The 23,342-nt window shown below is 33.2% G+C and overlaps 1 protein-coding gene and 2 pseudogenes across 1 annotated transcript; 2 read left to right on the forward strand and 1 right to left on the reverse strand.

Moving 5' to 3' along the window:
* Positions 1–5,814: 5,814 nt before the first annotated feature.
* Positions 5,815–10,195, forward strand: LOC123907778 (annotated as a pseudogene).
* A 1,658-nt stretch (positions 10,196–11,853) lies between these two features.
* LOC123904745 lies at positions 11,854–14,086 on the reverse strand. Its single transcript, XM_045954371.1, has 3 exons — positions 13,801–14,086; positions 12,494–12,990; positions 11,854–12,249 (listed from the first exon to the last, which is right to left on the reverse strand). Exons 1-3 carry the CDS (start codon positions 14,084–14,086, stop codon positions 11,854–11,856), a joined length of 1,179 nt encoding a protein of 392 aa, XP_045810327.1.
* A 3,711-nt stretch (positions 14,087–17,797) lies between these two features.
* On the forward strand, positions 17,798–22,952 carry LOC123907779 (annotated as a pseudogene).
* Positions 22,953–23,342: the final 390 nt, after the last annotated feature.

Genomic DNA, 23,342 nt, shown 5'->3' on the forward strand with positions numbered 1-23,342 from the left:
GAACAAGAGATTTATTTATGTCCTCACAAAATCACACGACAATTTTTTTGTTCCAAATATAAGTTGTCTAAAAAATCGACATTGGACTCATGTGGTTAATGAGTATCCTTTAGAACGAATCATTCGGGAGAAATCTTAGTGAGAAATCTTGAAATAAGAGAACATGAAGCACATACTACAATTAAAAAAATGAGAATGTCATACTCTTAAGTGATGATCTCTTTCAGGTATTCTCCCTGAATAAGCGGAAAGATTTTTGGCATGAACCCTACATATTACAATATTTTATTGTTCTTCTGTGACATAATATTCAAAAACTACACTGAATTTTGAGCAAAATGAATCAAGCTAATGGGGTCCACATATCAAATGAGAGCATGAAACAAATTGCGTACATAGTTTTCATGCGACAATTTTGTCACAATGAAAAATGTGTTTTTATCTTTTTCACCTTAGACGAAAATAATGTCACTTTGCTTTTTGATGAAGCGAACTACTTTTGAAATGAGACGACATATTAAAAGATAGTTTGAAACGAGGTGTTTACATAATATTCGTGTGGCTAAGATGACTTAACTGAATTTTTTTAAGGTGAAAAAGATACAAACACATTTTTCATTGTGACCAAATTATTGTTGTCGCATAAAAACTATGTAAACACTTTTTTCATCGGCCCATTTAATATGTGGGCCCCATTAGCTTGACTCATATTACTCAAAATTCAATGTAATTTTTTAATATCAAGTAATTAAACAGAAGAACAATAAAATATTGTAATATGTGGAGTCAATGCCAAAAGTCTTTTCGAATGATATCAAGGAGAAAACATGAAAGATATCACCGGTTAAGATTGTGTCATTCTCATTTTTGCTTGTAGTATGTGCTTCATGTCTTATTTCAAGATTTCTCCCTAAGAGTAGAAGAACAATAAAATATTGTAATATGTGGGGTCAATGCTAAAAGTCTTTTCGAATGATATCTAGGAGAAAACTTGAAAGATATCACCGGTTAAAATTTTTGCTTGTAGTATCTGCTTCATGTTCTCTTATTTCAATTTTCAAGATTTCTCTGAGTAATTTTATTTCTAGTAATGTTAATTAATATCAAATGAGAATGACAAAAATGAGTTTTGTTATCTTTTTCTCAATGTTTTTCCCTTCACCTTGTGTCTCCATTCCCCAATCTTTACCTTTCGTCTTACACCTGAATTGTATGTTTTTGGTGATTCCTTATTCGACAATGGTAACACTTGCAATTTCAAACTACTTTCCTCAATCCTTATGGTGCTATTTTCCCTAGGTTCTACAGGAAGATTCGCTGGTGGAAGAACTGTTGTCGATTTAAATTCAAATAACACATTTTGAAATATATTCTTTTACACACTTTTCTCTAGAGGTCCTAAGAGTTATATTGAATCCTCTAAAATAATAGTGAAGAAAATATATAAAATCCTTTTGTAAAAAAATAAATAATATAAAATTGCTAGTAAATAGCACAAACTTTTAATTAAATTTAGATGACCAAGAATATAAAATTGCTAGTAAAATGCTATTCTTGGTCATTTTTAATTGGAAAGAAAAAAAATCTAGACATGACCAAGAATAGCACAAAAAATTGCTAGTAAATATCTCTTAGCTAAATTTAATTCAAAACCCAGTGTTTTGACCATGAATTTTACTCGTTTGATTGGCTGGGTGGTGTGTTCTTTGCCTAAAATTGATGGAGGGTTTGGTATTAGGAGTCCTCATCAAATGAATGAAGTTTTTCTTTTGAAAATGCTTTGAAATATGATCAATAGTTCAAATGATCTTTGGTGCCAAGTTCTTTATAACAAGTATAGTAGAAACAACGGTCTTTGAGCATCTATGAACACAGTACAACTCTACGACTCTGCTTTTGGAAAGTCTTGGCAGGTATTGGGGATCAGTTCCGGACTCACATAGTTTGGCAAGTAGGAAATGGGCAACAAATAAATATAATAGAGGGATAGATATAGTAACAGAGACAGGAGATTGGGATATCACTACACATATTCCTCGTACCACTGTGATGAAGTCACTACAAGAATACTTCAATTTGGTGGCTATACCGACTCCGAAAGATACACATGGTTTAGATTTTTTAGGGTGGGCTTGGGCGTGAGCTCCCACGCCTGGGCGTGAGAAGGCAGAATTGATCTCAGTTCTGCACGTCTGGGCACAAGCTCCCACGCCTCGGCATGAGGAGACAAAATATCCTAAAAATATTATTTTCTGACGTCTTGTTACCGAGATTTCAAGGCATATCCAACAATTAGTCATTTTAGAGTTTTGCATGAAGATTAATAAATAATAAAGATTGATTATCAAAAAATAAATAAATAATAAAGATTGATAAGTTAAGTCATTTTTACCCTTACTTTATTAAAAAAAATAAAATCCATTTAATGAATACTTTAGTTTTTGTAAGGGAACTCGCATGCAAGAGAATCGAACTCGCATTCTTCATTTAGGAAAGAGGCAAACTTCTCTTTCGGTTGTCTAGTTCATATAATTGATGTAAATATCCAACGCGTAATATATATAACATACGCCTAAACTAAAAGTATTTATATATATGTATAAAAAATGAAAAAATTTGGAACTTGGGGCGGGCCATGGCCTTGCCAAGCCTATGAGGGTCTTTGTCCCTGGAAAAAAATGTACTATTTTGAAAGTTAAAGTGACAAAATTGATAGTTTGTAAAAGTTAGGGGGAAATATTGTAATGAGTTTATTGATATGCACTGACGGTGTAAAATAGTTTTACACGATCGTCCAATAAATAACCATCATTTTGCCATGTCATGTCAAGAAAGTGGGGTGAAGTGGGGTGATGTGGCGGATAACATGGTTGGTATTGGTTGACAGTGTAAAATTATTTTCCACCGTCGGTGCATATCAATTAAATCCTAGTGTAATTTAGTCTAAAATTTAGTTTTGTTGAGAAAATATGAAAGAACATGATAAAAATCAGACAATGCAATGTGGCCACACACGTGAATGAAAATCACACCACATTTGTGGTGCGATGCGGTTGCGGAGCCTAACACATCAACAATATGGTGACCGTAATTACAAATGAGACCACAATTTAAAACCATGCGTACTACGTGGAAAAATAGGACAGGCCGCCACCATATCAAACAAGAACAAATTTTATCTAGAAATTATCAAGTTTTTGGTTTCTTATTACATCTTTTTAAAAGAAGAGAGTAAAAATAATCTAGAGTCAAAATAATCTAAAGGTCGGTCAAAAGGGTGTATTGAATTGAGATTTTAAAATACTATTTTGGCAAAAAAAATCTTAAAGATTTTATTGATTTTGTGGAATTTTAAAGATTTTTTTAAATTTTTTTTTTAATCAGGATTCTTAACACAAGATTTTAATAAATTTCTAATACATATTTCACAGTACTTTATGTATTTTTAAGATTTCGAAAGATAAATGAATTTCAAACCAAAAAAAATAAAGAAGTAACAAAATTGATTATATATTATTAATTTATTATTATTTTTAATATAGCTCACCGTAGTTTTGATCTTTTTTTTGGATTTCTTCTTTGTTTCTATTTTTTTTTTGTTTATATTTTTCTTTCTGATTGTTTTTATGGAAACAAAGTGGCGTTGATTAATATAGATGATGTATATCTTTTATATTATAAGCTTGTATACACAAGCAAACTCTAAACCCTAATTTGTTTTCTTTGTTTTCCCTCCATTTTATCTTGCAATTTTTATTAAAAAACAATACAATTTTGTCTTGACTAAGATTCGAACCCACAACCCTTCAGTGCAAGACAATATTTTCAACCACTATGACAAGTATATCAATTGTGATTAAAATTATGTGCAATAATTGATAAGCACCGTCAATTTTAAAAGTATATCATATCAAAATTATTGTTGACTATATTATTCATCACGAAATATTTTTATGTCTTTCCTGATCAATGATTTTTTTTCTACCGGATCATAAATTTAGAGAATAATTATCATGTGAGATTTGAAAAATCCGTTGAAAAACAATAGAAGTGAATAAGTGATAATTGCAGTAATGTCTTGTTCACCGTGAATAAAGGAAGAGTAGAAAATGCTGGACAAAACCGCATGTCCAGCTATTTTGAGATTTAAGGAGTTATTTGGATTCCCTAAATTGAATCCCTGATCCAGATTTAAATTGATCCCCAAATTTTGATTTTGCGTTTGTTGTCATATATGGTGAACTTTTTTGCGTTTTCGGAGCTTGATTTGAAACTTTTTTTGTAGCTGGGAAAAAAAACTAGATTCATTATTTTAAACCGGGATTTTAGTTTTAATAGAAAAAAGCAGAGGGTGAGAGAGGAAGAGAGAGGAATGATTACATGATGATAATAGTTGATGAAATATGCATAATGATAAAAAAAAAAAAAGAAGTTAAGTCTAATGAAATCTCGTGAATTTTTGGGAGATTGTTGAATGAATGTATTCTTTGTATTTTTAACTAAAAAGTCTCACAAAATCTATTATAAGAAAAAATCCATTAAAATTTGTAGATTTTTTAATAGTAAGAGACATTTTAGAAGTTCTGAGAAATCTATATTGAATATCAGCAAATATCGATGACCTGAAAAAAATATCTTAACTATCCTGATTGAATACCTTAAGATTTTTTCAAATTTTATTAAAGTTTTAATTGAATACTAAAAAATTGTTTTATCATAAAAAAATCTGATTGAATACTACAAAATTGTTTTATCATAAAAAAATCTTTTAAAATTGTTTAAAATCTTAATTTAATTAGTACACTCCTAAGTTTTATTTTTGAACGACATATATTATAACCAGGTCACTGCACCAGACGAACAGAGACCCGTAAAAGAGGACAACAAAAACAAAGGCGTCGTATATAAGCAGAACGCCAATGAAAATACCATACCACCTAAACGAGGTCTACTTCTAATCTCATTTTTAAAAAGACACTCTTTAACTTGCAGACAACCAGAGAAAACAACAACCAACGACCTATAAGATGTCACTAATCACCAACTTCCGATCCCGGATCAAAAGTGTGAGGACTAACCAATCCACCTATTGTTATTACATTTCAAAGCATAATTGTTTTGTATCATAGTGATCTAGTGAAGATTTGTCAATTTATTTTTATTTATTTCTTGGTCAAAAAAGATATTGTCAATTTATTATCGTTTGACATATATAGTGAAGATCAGTCAACAACATTGTCAAAGTACATGCGACAAACACAATAAAAAAAAAAACCCAAACCCAATCTCACAATTAATTTTGGTCAAAATAAATAAAAAAAGTTCTCTCATAATTCAACGAGAAAGCGAGAGTTGGTGGCTGTTTCACAGTCATAATGGAGATTGAGCGATGACCAAAAGAAAAAGACAAAATTCTTATTATAAAAAGGGACACGTGTATTATTTTAATAGGTTACACCAACGCATAAAGTGCATATAAATACCAACCTCGTAACACAACCTTACTCACTCCGAAGAAACACTGCGCTATCTATCTCGTGTTCTGTGTTTCAGAGGCGGGGGTAACAAAAAAAAATCCCTAAAAACAAGAAACCAAAAAAAAAAAATCCCATTATTTTTCATCCATATTAGGGATAAACCCTAATCACAATTCCTCCTATACACTACTTTGTTACCGTAAGTTTTTGTTTTCATCCTTTGTTTTTGTTTACTTTCAAATAAATTCTACTGTTACATTGTTGGAGTTTTTTATTTTTTGATCTAATTTTTTTTTAATTGAATAATTGAAGCAAATGGCGGCAGTTTCATCACCTAAGACTATGATTCCGGTGGCTTTGAATGGCGGTATCGGAAAATTTGAGAATGCTTCTTTGTATGTTGGTGATCTTGAAGGGAACGTGAATGAGACTCAACTTTATGATCTGTTTGGTCAGATTGCTCAAGTGGTTCCGTTAGGGTTTGTAGGGATCAGGCCAAACAATCATCTCTTGGCTATGCTTATGTGAACTTCTCCAATTCTCATGATGGTTTGTATTTCGATTTTCATTCTTTTATATTAACTTGTTAATTGAAATTTTGAAATTATATTTTAATGAAAAATAAGGGATTGGACGAAAATTCTAATTATATTGTATTTGATGATTTTAAAATTGTTCGTGGTCAAATTGGGGGCAAGTGATTATATAAAATCACATGCCAATTTTTTGTTCCAAGTACAATTTGTCTAAAATACTAAATGATTTTAATCAACCATACATCATTGAATTTTTTTTGGAAATCAAACAAACCCATTATTTCTTGGTAATGGCATGCATTGGGATTGCCTGATTTTTTTTTTTTTTTTAAATTTTTGGATTGTTTTTATAAGAAACAAATAAGCTAGGGTTTAGATGTTTATAACTTATGCAAATCTTAGTTAAATTTGTATGACTATGTGATTACTAAAGTACATTCCTTTTTGTAAGAGAGTAAATTTCTAGTATTTATAATCATGTTTTGAAGTCGTGAATCATGATTGTGTCGGGATTCTTTAATTTTGTGGATAATAACTACCAAATATTGTCGAAGGGGCTCCAATTGGGGCGTGCAACTTAGATGGTATAGACATTAAAAATTGTGGTATCATACATGGTTAAAAATATTACTGGGTACCTTTTTTTTAAACCTAGCTTGTTTTAAATGTCATTCATCATTGCGGCCACATTGCGATCATATGGATAGTAACAATCCTTGTCACAATTAACAATGTGGCAGTTTTTGATATTAACGATCCTAGTGATAATTGCCGATACGACTGTTATTTGAAACCCTAATTGACAACATTCATATCAAGGTAGCAATCCTTGTAATAACTAAAGGAGTAATGTGCAGTCCTTTTTCTAAGAGAGTAAAATCCTAGTACATATATTCATGTTTTTGTCAAAAAAAGTCGTCATTGTATCTGGATTTTTTATAATCATGTAATTGGGTCACTAAAATTAGTTTTAGACAATGTTGTCAATCAAAGATTGCAGAAATTATTGTTTTGTTTAAATTCCGCTATGCCACAGAGTCTTAGTCCCGCAATAGCAGCTATTTAACAACACTTTATACTAGACAATGTTGTTTTCATAGCTAGGGTTGGTCGGTTGTGTAGGTTAATTTTTCATATTTGCACCTTTTCTTTCATTCTGTTATATATATTTGAGAAAGAATGAAAGAAACAAAAAATCTAATGTGCCAATAATGACTTTTGGAAAGAGCTATATTTATAAATTGTTCAATTTATTAAATTTGCTTTAAAATGCTTTGTTTAACCTATATTTGCTTCTCTGACCTCAAAATTTATACTGCAGCTATTAATGCAATGGAACAGTTGAATTTTACTCCTTTGAATGGGAAGCCTATCCGTATTATGTTTTCTCATCGGGATCCTAGCATTCGGAAAAGTGGATTTGCAAATGTGTTCATTAAGAATCTGGACACATCAATCGATAACAAGGCTCTACATGATACTTTTGCTTCCTTTGGAACTGTTCTTTCATGTAAGGTAGCTCTGGATATTAATGGTCAATCAATGGGATACGGTTTTGTGCAGTTTGATAATGACGAGTCTGCACAAAATGCCATTGAAAAATTGGATGGCATGTTGATGAATGACAAGAAAGTTTACGTAGGGCATTTTATTCGGCACCAAGAAAGGTCAGGAAATGGATCACCTAAGTTCACAAATGTATATGTGAAAAACCTTTCTGAAACATATACTGATGAGGACCTTAAGAAGCTATTCAACACTTATGGTGTAATAACAAGTGCTGTGGTCATGAAAGATGAGAATGGGAATTCAAAATGTTTTGGATTTGTGAATTTCCAAAGCCCGGATTCAGCGGCTGTTGCAGTTGAGAGGTTGAATGGGACTACAACCAATGATGGTAAGGTTTTATTTGCTGGGAGGGCTCAGAAAAAATCGGAAAGAGTGGCAGAATTGAAAGCTAAATTTGAGCTGGAAAAGATAAAAAAATATGAAAAATTACAACGTGCAAATTTATATGTGAAAAACCTTGATGACAACATTAATGATGAAAATTTGAAGGGGCTATTTTCTGATTATGGAACAATAACTTCTTGCAAGGTATGTCTCATTAGTCTTTTCATGCTTTATATTCCATGGTTGTGCATTTGTGTCATTACTTGTTTCACCATGATTATTTGAATATTTGAAAGTTTAATATTTATGTAGTAATTAAATATGTTTCTTTAGGTAATGCTTGATGTCAATGGCCATAGCAAGGGCCACGGTTTCGTTGCTTTTTCAACTCCGGAGGAAGCAAGTAAAGCTGTATGTTATTTGTTCTTTTGTTCAAAACACTTTGCTCATTTTGTTGTTATTTGTTTCTTTTTTATCAAATGCTTGAGCTATATTATGTTTTTTCAGATGACTGAAATGAATGGAAAAATAATTGAAAAGAAGCCCCTATATGTTGCTGTGGCCGAGCGCAAAGAACAAAGGAATGCCCGTTTGCAAGTAATTCTCGTCTTATATCTTGTTAATATATGATTCAAATTGACCTTAGAATTAAATTATGGATAAATCAACGTGATTAATTATGAATTAAATTATATCTTGCAAGTAATTCTCGTCTTATATCTTGTTAATATATTTATTTTTGTCATCCGTATCCAAATCCTTCTTGTAGTTAGAAGTTTGTTGTTATAAAGTCGTCCACAATCTCGCTTATTTGCAGGCTCGATTTTCTCAAATTCAAGCACAAGCAGGATTTCCACCTTTGCCTGCAGGAATTGTTGGATATCATCCAGGTGCACCAAGAATTGCTCCTCAGCAATTGTATTTCGGTCAAGGTACACCTGGTGTTATGTCCCCTCAGCCAGCTGGATACGGTCTGATGCCAAGCATGCGATCTGGTGTTGCTCCAAATTTCATCATGCCATACCACCAGAGGCAAGGTCATCTTGGGAATAGGATGGCTGGGCGTCGAGTTGGTAACTTCCAACCGGTGCAGCAGAACCAGGTATTTAATTATTCTTTAATTTTAAGCGTCATTGCTTATTTGCTTTGTAAATAGTATTCCAACGGATGCAGTTGAACCAATATTATTTATGCTTTAAATTTAAGCTTTATTGTTTCGTAAATAGTATTATTATCTAATTTATCACATTTGAAAAAAATTGATTGTAGATGCGTAATTCCAACCAAGGGTTTAGATATAATGGTCGGAATGGCAGGGATCTATCCGTAGATCCTGAAGTTCTCATGGATAAAATGATGGATCCATCTGTAGTTGCTGCAACTCCTATTGACAATCAGCTCGATAGTGCATTGTCGGACAAGTCACTTTCTTCAGCCTTGGCTTCTGCTTCCCCGGAAATTCAACAGATGGTATGTAAAAGTTTGTTAGATATATAGAGGGAGTGACTCCAATAAGAACACTTGATATGTTAGATCATGTTTTATTGTGAGAAATGAGTATAATTAATCACAACGAACGATTAGATTACAATTAATTCAAATTAATGGTTAGATCATGTTTTTTTAAAATGAAATAGTGACTTAAGTATTAAAGGAAATGGATAAAGAAACAATCACAGATCATGATTTATGCTTCAATACTAAATTTTGCAATTTTGAATGAGATATGTGAGGAATTTAAACTTATACTAGTTATGTAAATTGTTAATCAATCATGGCATTTTCCTTATTTGAATTTATTTATTTAGTTTCCTTACTAAAAAATTATACATGTCATGGAACAGATGTTGGGTGAACATTTACTTCCATTGGTAAGTCGTCTTACATCGAAGGATCAAGCAGAAAAGGTCACAGGAATGTTGCTGGAAATGGACCAGGCAGAGGTTATCCATCTAATTGAGACTCCTGATGAACTGAAGATAAAGGTGTCTGAGGCCATGCAAGTCATTGATGAAGCTTCACCGAGTTCTGAAGTTAATGATCAGCCTGGCTCATTATAATTGAATGAATGCAATAATCTTAGTTTAGTTGGCGCCATTTTTTGGACCAATTAACTTTCATTGTTTCTGAGGCATTGTGCACTTTCAGATTTGTTTGGTATTTCTTTTCTTCCTTTCTATTAAGATTTTTCGACTTGCGAGCAAAGTATTAAGGATTTTGTTTTTGGTTGGCACTTATGTTTTTGGTGGATATTCCTTGCCTTTGTTTAGATTATTTGAATTGAGATTTTGGTTGGCATTTGTTTGGAATTAATTTTTGTGTCTGCATGTCTCTAATCTGCATTAAGAATTAATACCAAGTGAATCAGCTATCACTATGGGGAATATAGCTGCATTTGCTATATTCTTATTTGGTTAAGTTTATCATTATTGTGATGTTAATTACAACCTATATTGATGACAATAATTATCTAATGGCATAGGATGCACATGATTGGATAGTATGTTATATATGACTAGTGAAAGCTTGCAGCATATGCCATTTAAGCCTATATGCGGAGAATAATTTTTCTCCCGCACGTTTCTCTTATACCCTCTAAAATCTCATTTTTTATTATGGACAGAAGTTTTGGAAAATACGAATTTCTTTTATATAGACAAATAGTGTATTACTTCTTCATCTCATAGAAAGTGTATCAATGTTCAAGTGTTTTGAAAAATATTTAATTTCTAAACTTTTTAAAAAACGCAAAAAAATCAAAACGTATTTTTCGAAATTTTCCTATGATTTAAGTAGTTCAGAACATATTTTCCATAAATCCAGTGTTATTTTACATAAGTGATACATCAGAAAAACATAAATGGTTCATGCCAGTGTTATTTTACATAACAGAGTTTATCATTATTGTGATGTTAATTACAACTTATATTGATGACCAATAATTATCTTATGGCATGCATATGATTGGATAGTATGTTTTATATGACCAGTGAAAGCTTGCAACATACTCCCTCCGTCCCAAAAAGAATGACCCAGTTGACCGAAACACGCATGTCAATGCATAACTTTGGCGACTAATATCTTTAATTGTATAATAGTAAAAATTATAAAAAATTGATATTTTGAAAATACTCATCGAGACGAATCTAACAACATCTTATATGTTAATATTTATTTTTATTTATTAGTAGAAAAATATGGTCAAAACAATATATATGAATAGTACATATATTCAAAATGGGTCATTCTTTTTGGGACGGAGGGAGTATGCTATTTCAGCTTATGATATGCAGAAAATAATTTTTCTTTTCCCCCCGCACTTTTTTTTAGAGGCGTGCTACGGTCACAACTTCTAACACACTCCTTTAACACACTCCAATATTAATTTGCCACATCATCCATTTTTTATTCACTTATGACCATGTACAATAGTTCAAAATCTTCAACACCACTTTTTCACTTCCCAACACTCCACATCATTTTCTCCTTCTTCCACCTAATCATTCAACACTCATTCAACTTTTACCCTTTCCAATGGTTTTTTCATTCAACAATCTACCCCACCACTTTTTATTTCATATTCTTATTTAAATTTATATTTTTGTTTTTATGATTACATAAAATTACAATTATCGATTAAAATTAAATTAAAATAATAAACACTTAACAATTTATTTTTTTAGTTTTTTTTTAATAAAAACAAAGTTTATTTAAATAATTTAATACGATACAAATAATTTGAAATACAATACAACACACAAGAAACATAATTAGTACGATACAAATAATTTAAAATGCAATACACACACAAGCAACGTAAACAGTACGATACAAATCATGTTCAATCACGGTCCATTCCAAACTTTGTCCATATGTGCTTCACTAAATTGCTTGCAATTCTTGATGACCTTTTGGATCACGGAACTCGGATCTAGCACGCACATGATTTACAAAAGCGGGTAACAAACTCGGTAGAGTATGGTTGCACTTTCCTCAGATTGCTCAAAATTGGTCCAACGTTGAGCATATGAGTCTCCTCCATCCTCAACAGTCATATTATGTAATATGATGCATGATCTCATTATGATACCCAAATCGGCTATGTCCCACAAGTGAGCTGGTTCACGGATGATTTTAAATCGAGCTTGAAGCACTCCAAATGCACGTTCGATGACCTTCCGATATCCCTCCTGATATTTTGCAAATAACTTATCAGGTTCACTCTGAGGAAGTCTAATCGATTTGATGAAAGTTGGATAAGAAGGGTAGATACCATCATCTAGATAGTATGGCATATTATAGGGACGTTGATTCACAAAGAAATTAACACTGGGAGCATTTCCCTGTTCCACGTCATCAAACACCGGTGACTAGTCTAGAACGTTTATATCGTTCAACGTTCCCGAACATCCAAAAAAGGCATGCCAGATCCATAGATCATGAGATGCAACTGCTTCAAGAATAATTGTGGTGGTTCCCTTATCCCCCTAGTAAATTGACCTTCCCATACTTTAGGACAATTTTTTTACTCCAGTGCATGCAGTCAATACTCCCAATCATCCATGGGAACCCCCGCATTTCACTAACATGTAGTAATTTTTGCAGGTCATCTTGGGTTGGTGCTCTCAGATACACTTGCTCATACAATCGTATGATTCCTTTACAGAATCTACGTAAGCACTCCAATGTTGTAGTACCTCCTATTCTGATGTACTCATCGACCGCATCTGCTGTCATACCATATGCTAACATACGCATTGCTGTGTTACATTTTGCTAAGGGTGATATACCTTCTTTATTAGCTGCATCAACTCGCTGGGTGAAGTAGTCATCACTACTTGAAAGGTCCTTAACGATTTGAAGGAAAACATGTTTTTGCATCCGGTATCGACGACGAAACATTGGATCGTCATATGTAGGCTCATTGGCAAAGTAGTCGTCGATTAGTCTTTGGTTTGCCGCTGCATGATCTCTATTGAGATATTTTCTAGTACGAGGTGCATTATATTCCAATATTTTCTGTCGACACTCTCTAAATCGATTGAGTATATAAGTTTCTTCAATTTCACGTCTTAGTTTGTAGGCTGCGATATCAAAATGATATTTTGATGGATCCATTTTTTGTGATATTGGAAGTAGCTTGGATGAGATTTGGGATATTGGAAGTAGTTGGATGAGATTTGGGATATTGGAGATAGATTGGTACATAAATGGTTGTATGAGTCCCTATATATAAATGGTAGACCACTGACGGATTTGAAATAAATATCGTATAGAGTTAATTATCAGATAAAGATCAAATTCAAATTGGGTGATAGACCACTGATGAATTTGAAAGAAATATTGTATAGAGATAATTATCAGATAAAGATCAGATTCGAATTGGGTGGTAGACCACTGACAGATTTGAAATAAATATTGTGGGATTGGTACTACACTGACATAATGATAGCATACAATAATGATAACATACAATAATTTAAAGAAAACACTACATTGACATAAATCAACGCAATAAAATTAAAGCAAACACTACACTGACATATTCAAACACAATAAAATTAAAGCAAACAATACACTGACATGTTCAAACACAATAATTAAAGCAAACACTACAGACAAATACTTGCTTGAAATTAATTATCAAACAGTTCTTGGGCCAACTTTTCCAACATATTTTTCTTCCGGTCTTCGAGATGTTCGTCGGAACTTAACTGTACATACAATTTCATTTTCTCCAATTGGTTAGCCTCTTATTGTATCAATGCTGTCTTGTCCAATTGTTCAATCTCTTTCTCCCTTAATTATTTGTATTCAGCCCATTCTTTGTGCACCACCTCCGAGGAAGCTTCCTTGCTTTTCTTTTTACCCTTTTTTTTTAGTTGTCTCCCTACCCATAGGACGAGCACTAGATCCTACAGAGTTTGAGCCACATGCATCACTCTCGTGAGATCTCTTAGATCCACTACTTCCTGAGCCAATACTTCCTCCTAATTGACTACTATAACGTAGCTGATCACGGAGAGCTTGCCATTCTGCCATTAAAGTGAATTGAACATTCTTCCCCAATGCGTATATTTCATGCGCTTTTGCCAAAACGTCATTCTCTGACCAACGACTTGCTTGCAAACGCCTAGCGGCCTCATAAGCGCCAATCCATTTACTCAGTATTTTGTTCATATAATTAAAGTTTGGAACAAAGATGAAAGTTTGGAACAAAGGATAACTGGTTGAAATTTGGTGCTAAACCAAAATTTGGTATGTTTTGAGGATGTTGGTTGAAAAATTGATTTGGATTTTGATAATTGTTTGGATGATTAGGAGAATTTTGGGTGCTGAAGTGATTATTGAGATCCATTTCACTAAAAAAAGACTAATATTTCAAGATTAACACTAATAGGAAGATAATAATAAGATTAATATAGTGAAAAAATCCGTTTTTTTTCTTTGTTCAAATCAAATGAACCAAGTCTTTATTTATAGACAAAAAAATATCATGAATTTTGATAAAAAAATAAAAAATTAATTTACAATGAAATAATTGAGTTCAAAGTATTAATGGGATAAGAATCCGGACAGCCAATTAGCGCGCCACATGTGTCTCTATCTCTTCTTCTCTCTCCGCATTTTCTGCAGCTCACTCGCCCTGTCTGTGCGTGTAACACACGCGCCTGTTTGGCCAAATGAAGCAGCGTCACGTGTCCCCTCCGTCAGTGTTCAACACGTACAGTTGAAAATTTTCAACTCTTCCCTCCTCCACATCATCTTCAACATACCTCACCCAATCATTCAACACCTCATTCAACTTCCCATTGCACATGGTCTAACTTGAAACCAGATTAGTGGGTGAAACTATTTTATTTTTATTTTTTTTATCTAGAGATTTAACTCCCCAGTTCTACAGGAACACTATTTTGCAAACTTCTGGAAAAAAAGAAGAAGAAAAGATAACAAAAATAATTTACAACCCAGAGAATTTTGCTATCTTGAATATTATTCCCAAATTTATACTGAAACCAAATTTCCAATGAAATCTATGCAATTCACCAAAGTAATGTTTATATAGATTTATAATTTACAACCCAAAAGAGAATTGCACTGTATGTTTTGTTTAACTATATAATGAAAATCCTCATTCCAAGAATAGAAACCAATTTAACAGCCATAGAAATGGAACCCACAGATCGACAGTTTGCTCACAACCAAGACATCGGCAGGCACAGGAGCGGCGAGATGAGACAGATCGGTGGCGGCTAACAGAGTGTGAAATAGAACAACTCAAATCTCGCGACAAAGAAAGATAGAACTTCCGATAAGAACAATGAAAAGTGAGAATCTGTTGCAATTTATTTTTTTTAAGATTGGAGTTCATTCTAGAAAAAAAATGTTTTTCCAAAAATGAAAAAAAAAAAAATTATAATCTTGTTTGTACGTAAATAGGAACAACCGGTTAGAAGGTAAACAAATAAAAATAAAGGATGATGTGGCAAATTAGTATTGGAATGTGTTAAAGGAGTGTGTTAGAGGGAGTGATCCTAGCACTCCTCTTTTTTTTATACTCTCTAAAAGCCTGTTTTTGATCCCGGACAAAAGTTTTGGAAAATATGATCGACCAACTGAAAATTTGGAAAATATTTTTCCAAAATTTCTTTTATATAGATAGATGGTAGTATATCACTTCATCTTTAAGAAAGTGTAATTTGTGTTAAAAAACTTAAAGTTTCAGTGTTTCGGAAAATATTTTCCAAACTTTTTAAAAAACGTAAAAAAATCAAAACTTATTTTCCGAACTTTTTGCTTTGAAAATATTTTCCGAAATTTTCCTATGATTTGAGTAGTTCAGAACGTATTTTCTATAAATTGCAATTAATATATACAATTGGAATTATTAAAACTTACTTGTAACTTGTAAGTCACAAATGTAGTTTGAAAGAAGTTAGCTTGCTTAAAAAACTCAAGTGTTGAATTTTCGTTTTAGAGTTCGCTGAGGAGAGAAAACAAAATTTTTAGAATGAAAAGCATAACTGATATAGAGAAGTTACATTTCTGTAACACAAAATTTCGAAAAATATTAGCCGAACCAATGCGAGTGGAAAAAATTCCGAAACTTATGGCCAGGAGCAAAAACAGAAATTTGGGGATAAAGAAACATGGGGCGGGGGAAAAGACAAAAATTCAGTAGAAAAAACATTGAAAATAGGTAGCCACTTTCATTCTCTAGTGTTTTCTTATGCACCAGAGATTTTAATACTCATCCGTCTTAAAATAAGTGTCGCAGATGACCACCGCACACATGTCAATTCAGAACTTTGATTATAAATATTTTTAGTTATATCCGTAATGATTTAATGTTTTTCGGTGGAACCTTATTCGTTGAATATCTGCTCGATAGGGTGAAATTTTTCATCTTGAAAATGGTATTTAGATAAAAATCTGGTAATCCATGTTTCTTTTATGAGTGAGGATGCATTATGTGCTGGAACCATTGGAGTTTGTTGGCGTTTCTAGTTTATTGGCGGTCAATTTGTTGTTTTTTCTTTCTTAGTGATTGTTTTTCTTCTTCTTCTTTTTGAGGGCAAGGTGAGAGAGATGGGTAGTTGGGTCGAATGACACTAGTTTTAGGATTTGAGGTAGAGAAAAGGTCTTTTTGTCCGGGAACTTGCTCTTTTAGAAATACTCTTCTCGACAACAACTGATTCAACAATCTCAGCAATGACTGATTCTTGGTCTTGGAAGCATGACTAAGTAGTTTCTTCTCGGCTAAGTATGGTTACTTGGTTCTTCGTCGCACCACAATCGAAGAGGTGATGGAAGATTGTTGCCAAAAGTTTGGAAACCTTGGACTCTTTCAAAAGTGGCGACCTTTTCTTGGCAATTGCTTCAGGATAGATTGCAAACCCACCAAAATCTATGTCGTCACGACATGATTGGGGATGCTTGTGATTCACTACAAGAAAACAATGAATTATTGAGGGTCATAAGCCTCCAAGAAGAGCTAAAAACAGTCAATAATGTATGCATTATTGGCGGCCCAAGACCCTCAGGAAAATGCTCGTCGGTAAGTGTTATTGGCGGCACAAGACCCTCAATAACATTATTGGCGGCCCAGGACGTTCAATAATGCTTGGTCAGCTGTCTCAAACATTATTTGCGGTCTGCAACCCTCAATAAAGTCCAAGGTTCCTTTTAGTGGAGAAGAATTAGAAGTCGTGCCAGGCGAACAAAGTTGAAAATTGCCGCATAGAGCATCAAGAAGTTCTCATCGATGGTAGATCGATGAGAGAGTGACAGTGCAGATCGATGATCAAGAGTGAGAATGTGTGTTTGGTGTAGTGTGGTGCGTTTCTAAGAACAACTTTGGTGTCGTTTGATTTCTGAGAGCAGTGGAACGAGAATGGAGTTTGACAAATTGAATTCAAAAATCATAATAATTTCAAAATGTTCCGTCTAAAACCGATTAGTCAAATAGTAGGTAATAAACTTGAAATTAACTATCATTACATTTTGCAGCAAAATTATGGTAGCAAATCTTATATTTTCTTGTAGTTATACAATAATAATCCTATATCAATCTAAGTCTGTATATAGAAGACAAACTTAGTTGATGTATAATAAACACTTTTAGTGCATTTTCACTCTCAAAGAAGATCATGAAGCTCACTAGTTGAATTATCTGGATTTGCAATGTTCTTGGTGCATTGTGATTGCAGGTGTAAAGGATGGAGGTACTCTAACGAGGTTTGCACAATTGACCATATTGTGTAACCTTGTGAGTTCACTGATGATTTCCATTTATTCAGTGTATGTGTAATCCTTACAAATATTTGACTCACAATTTTTTGTGAAATATCACACACACACACACATTCTGTGATGATATCCTTCAACCACTACAAGAAAAATTGAAGATAGCGACAGTCCATTTGAGGCACTTGGAAGTCTACCGCCGCCGCTCATCTCAATAGCGACGTTTATTGCGGCATTCATTCAACCGCGGTTGGTGTGGGTAAATCTCGGCAGTTCTAGTGGTAAAGTGGCAGCAGTCTAATTGGGTACAGCGGCGGCTAGATTAGGAAGGTTGGAAATAAAAATTTCATTCTCCGTCTCTCTTATTCTTTGTCACGAACCTATTAGCTCTCATGCTCATCACCATCGCATCACTTCATCACCACCGCACGACCCCTTGTTTTCAAAAAAGAATGGGCAAGAACAAGCTTTAGTACTTCTCTTCTCTGCTTGCTCGACCCCTTGTTTTCAATTTCTGGTGGGTGTTTTCAATTTCAGGTGATGAAACTTGCTCAACCCCTTCTTTTCAATTTCAGGTGATGAAATTTTGATATGAATTAAGACAAATTTCTATAATTTTTCTAGGTTTTAGGTTTTACGAAATTTTTGATTTGTTTCTTTGATTGATTGAATAAATATAAGAGAAGATTTATTGCTTATTACTTTCAAGAATATGCAGTTGCCGGTTGATTTGAAGTTCAAAATAGGAGAAGATTTATTGCTTATTACTATATGGAGCAATGATATATTAGTGATATAAGAATGAGGACCTAGTCCTGTATAGAGCAGATATACATATATCATGCAAATTAATCCAGCTTTTTTGAGATTTATCAAGTTGATGGAAGTTAAGGATTTATAGTTTTTTTTAAGGTATCCATTTAAAGTAGCTTTGTATGAGAATAGTGGTGTTGATACTGTTAAATACTTCTACAAATTTTGACATTTATGTGGTCTTCTAATCTTTGGAAATAGTATGTATGCCAAATATATCTAGTGTGTGTCAACTTAGTTTGACTTTTCTATTATTATTTTGACCATTCAGGTACTTTATCCAATTGTTCTCTTGTTATTTAGATTTGTCCTTTATGTTCATCTGCTCTGCAATTTTGTCATGCACCAATCTCTGGTCTGTATTTTTTAATTGAAGGATGTCTTGAAACTAGTGCAATGGCGACATCTAGTAAGTTTGATCCATCTTCCAATAGCCCAAATAGACCATTGTACACTACGCAGCGTGGATCCAACATAGCTGCTTCATTAGATAGATCATGTAGCTTTCGAGAATGCACCGAAAATCCAATTTTGTCTTCTCTGCCCAACATATTGAGAAGTAGTTCTCCAGCAACACACGGGGATGTGGAGAGCTTCTTCAATTATATGCATTTTGATCAAAAGTTGCTAGTACTAGATCCAAAAGTCTAATCGTCACGTGGATTATAAGCGACATGTTAATGTTGCTCTTGGAATTTCACCTGATGAATCTACATCTATTTCTTCAAAAGGAAAGCTATTGCCATCCCCAGTACCAGAAGATGTATAGCATATGAGGGATGGTTTGTATTCAAGCACTGTGAAGGCGAGGTAATTCTTTGTAGGTTTTTTACTTGATTTAAGATAGATTTGTGTAATTAAGGAATAACATTGCATAATTATGCGTATCCACAGGGAACGTGTGAAAATGTTCAATGAGGCCTTATCTGTATTCAATGAAGTTTTCCCAACTGTAAATAGTGTCATGCTAAATGATCGCTTAGTCTTGGGGCCAAGCATATGGGTAAGGTTGGTGTTCAAGGTCATCCTTTCACTGGAGGTTTTGAACTAGATCAGCAAAAGTCGGAAGAAAGCACCAAAAGTCTTGGTCCAAACTAGCGCTCTCAAACTTCTATGGTTGATTTAAAGGTATGTGTCTGAAATTTTCCTACATAAATGTTTGGTGGTGTTAACTCTGCACAATTTCAGTCTTTCTTTTAACTCCTTTTATTGTTGTTTATTCAATTTTTACTATTTTTAAGTAAATACTGACCTTGTAGTATATTTTGAAAGTGAAACATTTGTTCTCCATATCTCCAACTGACACAAGAATTGGCTTTGGCTTCACCTAAAAAAATATGTTATATTTGTTGTATACAATTTGCACTCTATCCTTATCTATGTAGCTGTTTCATTACCTTTATAGTTGGTTTGTGCCTTTCTTGTTTCTTTTCTGAAAGCGGTGAATTGCCGAAATGTAGATTTTTTTCCTGTTCTAATGAGGCACGGCACGTGTGTGCATCAGTGGCTTTAAACTTGTGTTATTTCTTTTATATGTTAAGTCAGTTTTAGATTAACTTGGTGTGTGCAGAACTGATAGTGTTTTGATAAATTCCTGATGGATGTACGTACCAATTCTCTTGTCAGGCCACCGTGGAATCAATAAGGTTTGTATTTCTTCCTACATATTGATATTTTTTGTGTGTATGTGCATCAGATTTATATCCTCCTGAATTTCAGGTTTATATAATTGGAGGAGATGGAACTCAGAGGGTTGCATCTATAATTTTTGAGGTATTGATAATTTAAATGAGACTACGAAACTTGTAGAGTATATGATTGTGTTATACTGTAAGTAAATGCAACAATTGCTGATGTTATTTGCTACTTTTCTTTCTAACTCAGATTCTCTGTTCATAATCTGAAGCTCTTTCGAACTCTGCTGATTAAAGATCAAAATTCTATCCTATATGGTTTTTTTTTCTTCCGGTTTTTACTTTCAAAATGATTTTTTTGTTCTTTTCTGGTTTAGTCATGTACCCTTTTGGATGAATTAACATGGGTGTGTGTTGGATTTTGAGTTACAGGAACTAAAGGGTGCGTGTGGATCTCTCGTGTTGGATAATTCAGCTTTAAAATGCGATGTCTCATTTGTATACTTTGTATCTATCACAAACACAGATACAAAACCTCAATTTAGTATAAGAATAGCTATGAAAATTGTCTAACCTTTTTCTACTTTATTATTGTATATATAAAGAATGTTTATAAAAAATTATAGCCATAGTTTTCTAAAAGAGGTCTTGTATTGCATAATATAGGTCACAACAAAGGATGGAGGTTTTCAGTGGTAGTGATATAGCTCAAATTTCTTGTAGTGAGGGTATGTTGCGGCATCATTTGAAATTTTGAGTGCCTTGAATCTTGTGAAAGAAGAGGCCAATGGAAGGTAGCAGCACAGTCCCAAGAACTTATTCAAACCATACAACATTATTACAACAATACATATTTGGATGGTACTAAAGCAATTAATATGTAAGTTAAATAGATCTTTTTTGTAATCTTAACTGCATTGACGGGTATAATAAGAAAGCTTTCATGACTTGTGAATATTTATTTAATTTTCAAGATAACTGATATATGAACCTTTACTTCATTAGATGTACCAATTTGGTTATATACTTTCCTATTTTGATCTGTTTGTAGCTTTGAGTTTAATTCTCAGATTGAAAATATTGTTCAACCATATTCTGAAGATTGAAAAAATGTTATTTCTTTGTTTGGTAGGTCAACATATTACTTGTGGAAGTTCTATTTGTCATTGCAGGTATGCTTAACTCACATTTTGCATGATGTAATTGGATATACATATTCAATAATGGAATTTCTATATGATTGTTTTTGTGTATGTGTGTTCAGCAATGGAGTTCATTTATGGCTTTGGTCTCTAACTATAACATACATATTTGATGGAATCCACTGTTATGCTTGGGTTTAGATAAAAGAGGATAGAAATTGGACTTTGGCCATGTTTGACTTTGCTGGATGGTTCTGATATTACCTGATTTGAAGATATTTAATTGAAGTTCTCTCTTATTCTCTGTCACCGAACGCATAAGCTCTCTTCACCATCACCATTGCATCACCTCATCCCCACCGCACGATCACTTCACCAACACAAAGGTTAGCTCGATGACCGTTGCATTCCCCTTTTTGTATGCCCTCAATTTCCATTCATGACAATCATATTTTACAAATTAGTTTTGTGATTTTGATTTAGACCCGAGTCGTGCTAGTACAATGCAAGCCTTATGAGCACAACTTCGAATAGAGTTTTCAAATAAATAAAGTTGACCAGTTTGAGTCCTTTGTTCTTCTTAAATAAAGTTGATTTTTTGAACTCTAGAATTAAAATTGTTTGTGCATTGTTCACCTTTCAAGCTCTAAAACCTTTGCAAGTTTAAGTATTTAACGGTGTTTGTCTTTGATACAATGAAAAAAGTACTTAGAGAACTAATAGTGATTTATGAATATTGATTGCTAAAATTGAACAAGTGTTTTTTGCAGGTTCTGGATACCCCTTCACTTCAAGATGACTTTTACTTGAATCTTGTGGACTGGTCTTCACAAAATATTCTAGCAGTGGGACTGGGCACTTGTGTTTATCTTTGGAGTGCTTCAAACAATAAAGTGAGTATGAGAATTTCAAGTGACTTGATTGGCAAGCTTGTTGGTCACAAGTCTGAGGTAAAAAGAATTTAACAAACAAATACACATTGAACTAGCACTACACCATTTTTGAGTTTAGACCACCCTTTATTTATCCACGGCTATAGCAATTATCTTTCTCACATTGAAATACATAAATTGATGCCGATTTTTATCCTTCAACTTTAACAGGTATGTGGATTGAAATGGTCCTGTGATGACAGGGAACTTGCTTCTGGTGGTAATGATAATCAGGTATGTCTTTCTTTCCAATGATGTAAAACTCGATATCCTTCATAGGATCTGCAAAAGGTACAAAGATTGTAAGTCATAACTCGAGGACGGTAACACGTAACACAGATCATAAGACCCTATCAATTCTACTTAAAGTGTATTATTAAATAAATAAAGTGAGAATTGAAAAAATAGAGACTCTTTCTTTCCTTAACAAGATTAAATCACAAAATTGCAACATTTGCTACTTTTTGCTTAGTTTTGTGAACTGAAAAATTCACCTCTTCTTCAATGTTATGTTATGAGCAGCTATTGGTATGGAATCAGGATTCACAACAACCAACTTTGAGACTCAGAACACATTGCTGCTGTGAAAGCCATTGCTTGGTCACCTCACCAAAGCAACCATCCTGTGTCTGGTGGTGGAACTGCCGATAGGTGTATTCGTTTCTGGAACACGACAACTCTGTTGACACTGGAAGCCAGGTTTATTTACTTACCTCTTTGTTGTCAAGAATTCATATATAAACAGTAGAGTATCTTATTAAACTGTTTAATTCATAATGTTCAGGTTTGTAACCTTGCTTGGAGTAAAAATGTGGATGACCTGGTAAGGTTGATTGTTGTGTAACAAGTATAAAGTAAATAATCTGTCTACAGTTTATTACAATGCATCGAATTGTTGATTCTTGAGTGCAATGGGCATATTCGCAGTCTTGATTTCTCTTGTATATCAATTACTAGACTAGCGCTTGTATACAAAATTAATTATTTGCATCAACTATCGATGACTTTGCTTGTGGTGAACATATGAAAAAGAGTTTAAAAATTGTGGGAAACCAAAAAATAAAGCGTTTTAAAAAAATTGTGGGAAGTTAAAAAAAAATAAAAAATAAAAATTTTGGGAAACAAAATAAAAAATTCGTGTTAAAAAAAAAAAAAAGAGAATAGCGGC

Source organism: Trifolium pratense, linkage group LG2 (genome assembly GCF_020283565.1).
Source record: "Trifolium pratense cultivar HEN17-A07 linkage group LG2, ARS_RC_1.1, whole genome shotgun sequence".
Classification (NCBI taxonomy): Eukaryota; Viridiplantae; Streptophyta; class Magnoliopsida; order Fabales; family Fabaceae; genus Trifolium; species Trifolium pratense.

Coding starts and splice junctions, on each gene's coding strand:
- LOC123904745 (XM_045954371.1), bottom strand. CDS start 14,086: ATGAACAAAATACTGAGTAAATGGATTGGCGCTTATGAGGCCGCTAGG. Junction 12,991..13,800: donor ATCTAGTGCTCGTCCTATGG/GTAGGGAGACAA, acceptor TTGATATCGCAG/CCTACAAACTAAGACGTGAA. Junction 12,250..12,493: donor ACCTGCAAAAATTACTACAT/GTTAGTGAAATG, acceptor GACGTGGAACAG/GGAAATGCTCCCAGTGTTAA.